This window comes from Curcuma longa, unplaced genomic scaffold (genome assembly GCF_044706935.1).
Source record: "Curcuma longa cultivar G26 ecotype Majalengka, Jawa Barat unplaced genomic scaffold, ITB_CL_G26_1.1 contig_3918, whole genome shotgun sequence".
Taxonomy (NCBI): domain Eukaryota; kingdom Viridiplantae; phylum Streptophyta; class Magnoliopsida; order Zingiberales; family Zingiberaceae; genus Curcuma; species Curcuma longa.
In genome coordinates, this window is record NW_027434005.1 from 1 (window position 1) to 3,869 (window position 3,869).

A 3,869-nucleotide genomic window follows, 5' to 3' on the forward strand; every position below is an offset into this window, starting at 1 on the left:
ACCTCGTCTTCGATCGATTGATTTGCACTCTTTCTTGCGTCCTTGCACTCAAAACCTGGAACGTTGCAGAAGACCAAATCGAGAAAGGTACTTCACAATATCTTTAATGAATATATATATATTAATGATTTTGGCATGTGACTTGAATCATCGATCGATCTACAACTTAATCTTGCAGGTCTAGATTACTTGAGGAATCATGTGGATGAAATAGAGACCGCGAGCGAGAGTCTGATAACTAGCGGATTCGAGGTTGCATTTCCTTCCATGTTGAACGAGGCCAAGAAGCTGGGAGTCGATCTTCCATATGATCGTCCGTCCATTCAAAAAATTGTCAACTTTAGGGAAAAGAAAATGAGCAGGTGACTGATTAATGCGTTAAGATTGATTAATTAATAATTACTGATTTAATCGGCAAGGAAAATCGAATTCAACGCAAACTACAACTCTGTGGCAGAATCCCAGTGCAAGTGATGCATTCAGTGCACACGACGCTGCTATACACGTTGGAAGCCTTGCAGGAAGTCGTTCAATGGGACAAAATTCTCAAGCTTCAATCTGCAGATGGGAGCTTCCTCAGCTCTGCTTCTTCCACAGCTGCAGTCTACATGAAGACTGGTGACAAGAAATGCCTTGAGTTCTTGCAATCTGTCCTAGACAGATTTGGAGACAATCGTAAGTTATCCATATAAAAATTTTGAAATCTCTCTCTCTCTCTCTTTTCATGTTGGTCAACTGCTTTAGTTATAAATTAATTCATTCAACATGGCGATCGAACAGTTCCCTGCCAATACCCAATTGACCTTTTCGAACGCATCTGGGCCGTCGATACGATCGCGAGACTTGGGATCGACCATCTCTTCAAAAAAGAGATCATCGAGACGCTTGATTACGTTTACAAGTATGACCAATATATTTTAGATTCAAACATGACTAATTCTACTTTAAATTCATTGCACTAAAGAATTTATCGATCGTTGTTGAATAGATATGCTGGGAAACAAGGCGTTTCTTGGGGCAGAGACAACACCGTCCCTGACGTTGATGATACGTGCATGGCCCTCCGCCTGATGAGGTTATATGGCTACCCTGTCTCCTCAGGTATGCAACATGGTGCATAAGTTCATTATTAATTTCTTATGAGACGTATTCCAACTAAGAGTTACTTGCTTGCAGATCTGATTGAGTTCTTCAGAGACGACGATGGCAATTTCATATGCTTCCCAGGCCAAACGCATCGTGGAGTATCAGACATGTACAACTTGTACCGCTTCTCGCAGGTTGCCTTCCCCGGCGAGAAAATTCTGAAGGAAGCCGAATCCTTTGTGAAGACATACTTGAAGGATTGCGTCAAGAACAACAACGTCGACGACAAGTGGTCCTGCAAGAAGGCACTGGGCAAAGAGGTTGCTCGTGGCTTGGAGTACCCGTGGAGGAGAAGCTTCCCCAGACTTGATGCCAGGGAATACCTTGAGCATTATGGAGACAGCGATGTTTGGCTCGCCAAGACCATCTACCTGTGAGTAACAATCAATTTTTAATTCTTCGATGTTAATTAATTACTCCCCCTCAGAATTTCGTTTAGCTAATTACGCGATTTGTGTCTCGATATTTAGGATATACAATGTGACAAATCCCAAGTTCCTACAACTTGCCAAGTTGGAGTTCAATAGGCTGCAAGCAATATACAAGAAGGAGACGGATTCCATTGTAGAGTATGTTGAGCTTACTGCTTAATTCTGTCATTTTTGGGCTTTGAAGCAGTAATTAAGAACCCTAACAAGTATGGTTTAACAGTTGGTGGAATAGCTATGGACTGGAAGCTGCTTCTCTGTCCCCCGAGCAGCTTCACTTCGCTATTGCTTCTACACTGTCTGAGCCAGAGTTTGCTACGAGCAGAATAGCCTACACCAAGTTCAATTCCATTGAAAATGTTCTCGTAGATCTGTTTTACAAACATGAATCCACTGAGGACTTGAAGTTGCTGTGCCAAGCAGTTGAAGAGTAAGTAGTAGGAATCACGCTACCCTTTCTGACTGTTTAATTAATTTGGCGTGGAATGAAGTCACTGACTAATTAGCTTGTGATTTGTTTACAGGTGGAATCCCTCTGTGGCTCTTTCACTTCCAGCACAATTGAAAACAACATTCAATGTTTTGTATGAGACTCTGAATGAATTAGCAGGGGAAGCCAGTAAAGTCCAAGGGAAGGATGTGTTCCCCTACTTCCATGAACTCGTAAGTAACTATATATTAATTGCAAGAAACTTTTTAGTTTTTATTTTAATCATTATATTCTTAGAGTTAAACAACTGAAATTCCTTGGTCAAATAATGACGTACAGAGGAAGAAACAGATGGAGGTGTACATGAAACTTAGGGAGTCTAAAATAGGAGGACAAAACGTGGAGTCATTGAAGGAGTACATCCACCATGGCAAGAGCGAACTGGGCGTGGCCGTCAGATTACTGCCTTCCGTGTTTCTGATGGGAGAGCGTCTCAAGGATTTGGATCTGCTGTGCTTGAACGAGAAATCCAGGCTCCAGGATCAACTCTCCGAGTTCTTGAGACTGTACATCGATGTCCAAATGCACAACGTACGTATGGCATTGAATCGGATTCGATAGAGTAATTGCCTTCTCAAGTTATCGAAACTGATCGCTATTTGTTTTGTCGCATGCAGAACTCGCTGGTGCGAGATGGGAATAACGCTGTGGCCCTGAGCATGAAGGAGAACAACTGCACGGCGGAGGAAGCGTTGGGCTACGTAGATGCGAAGATGGAGGCGGCGTTCGACGAGCTGGTGCACGAGAGTCTAAAGCCGAGCTTGGTGCCGCGCAGCTGCCGGAGGTTGATGTTTGAGCACGCGCGGATCACCCAGTTCTTCCTGCACGACGACTTCACCTCGCCGGCGCATATGCAGAAGATCGCCGAAGCCATGCAACGCTTCTACACGCCTGTTCCGATCGGTAGTGCATGAACGGGGAGCAGCAGGACACTTTTTTTTTCCAAAAAAAATTTGTGGAAATAAATTTATCCTTTTACAAGCCCGATAATAATTCTGATTTTGTGTTAATTCTTTTCAGGACGATAATTATTATGGGATCCAATAATTGTGTTAAAAATATTTTAAAAAGTCTTTTAGCCAATAATGATTTTTTGTCTTTGACACGATAAGCAAGGCGCCGTTCGAACTACGCTGCCGCTCGACTCGTGAAAAATGAAGTAGTTGAATGATTCCATTAATACGCTTTGATGTTGGCTCTGAAATGCTCAAAGATGTCCCGGGGCAATGGTGCAACGGTAGAACATCCGGATTGTAATTTAGGGATCTGCGGTTCGATCCCTAGCTACGACGTATTTATAGGAATTTTTCTCCAAATGGGGAACACAATCAAAAGATGCTGGGCATCTGGATTGACCGCCGTATGCGCTTCCCGATTTATCCTGGTGGTCGGTGGGAAACTTCCGTGGAACCGGACCGACCACCCCCAGAGATGTGGCTACTGGGATTATCATTTTTTTGAAATGCTTAAAGATCAAACGCTTTGATGTTGACTCGATAGGTTGATTGTTCAAATATTTTTAAATCTTTTAAAATTAAATTCCTTAAGTAATTAAAGAAAAAAATAATTGATTTTTTAGCTAATTAGGAAACTTCAAGTGCCATTTTGTAAAACGCTCATTCCTTTCTTTTAAAAGACCACTTTTATTTTGTTTTTCTTAAATTACGTGTCCTTTATTATTTTATTTTTGCATTCACGTGGTCGCCGTTTTTACATGTTTATAGGTCATTAATTTTAGAACGAAAGATTATAATCTATGACATTAATATTTAAAAGATGGCTAAGATTAATGATCAGTCTATAAA

At 41.7% G+C, this 3,869-nt stretch overlaps 1 protein-coding gene across 1 annotated transcript; it reads left to right on the plus strand.

The window, feature by feature from the left end:
• The first annotated feature begins 182 nt into the window (after nt 1-182).
• Nucleotides 183-3,074, plus strand: LOC141819343 (bifunctional levopimaradiene synthase, chloroplastic-like). Its single transcript, XM_074706675.1, has 10 exons — nt 183-362; nt 458-675; nt 781-901; nt 989-1,101; nt 1,177-1,519; nt 1,617-1,715; nt 1,798-2,004; nt 2,099-2,237; nt 2,344-2,595; nt 2,682-3,074. Exons 1-10 carry the CDS (start codon nt 268-270, stop codon nt 2,976-2,978), a joined length of 1,884 nt encoding a protein of 627 aa, XP_074562776.1. The 5' UTR covers nt 183-267; the 3' UTR covers nt 2,979-3,074.
• Nucleotides 3,075-3,869: the final 795 nt, after the last annotated feature.

Bases quoted from the DNA above. Each gene is read 5' to 3' on its own strand.
- LOC141819343 (XM_074706675.1), top strand. From the start codon at position 268: ATGTTGAACGAGGCCAAGAAGCTGGGAGTCGATCTTCCATATGATCGT. The intron at 1,102-1,176 runs GTATGCAACATG...ACTTGCTTGCAG, and splicing joins TGGCTACCCTGTCTCCTCAG to ATCTGATTGAGTTCTTCAGA. The intron at 2,005-2,098 runs GTAAGTAGTAGG...ATTTGTTTACAG, and splicing joins CTGTGCCAAGCAGTTGAAGA to GTGGAATCCCTCTGTGGCTC.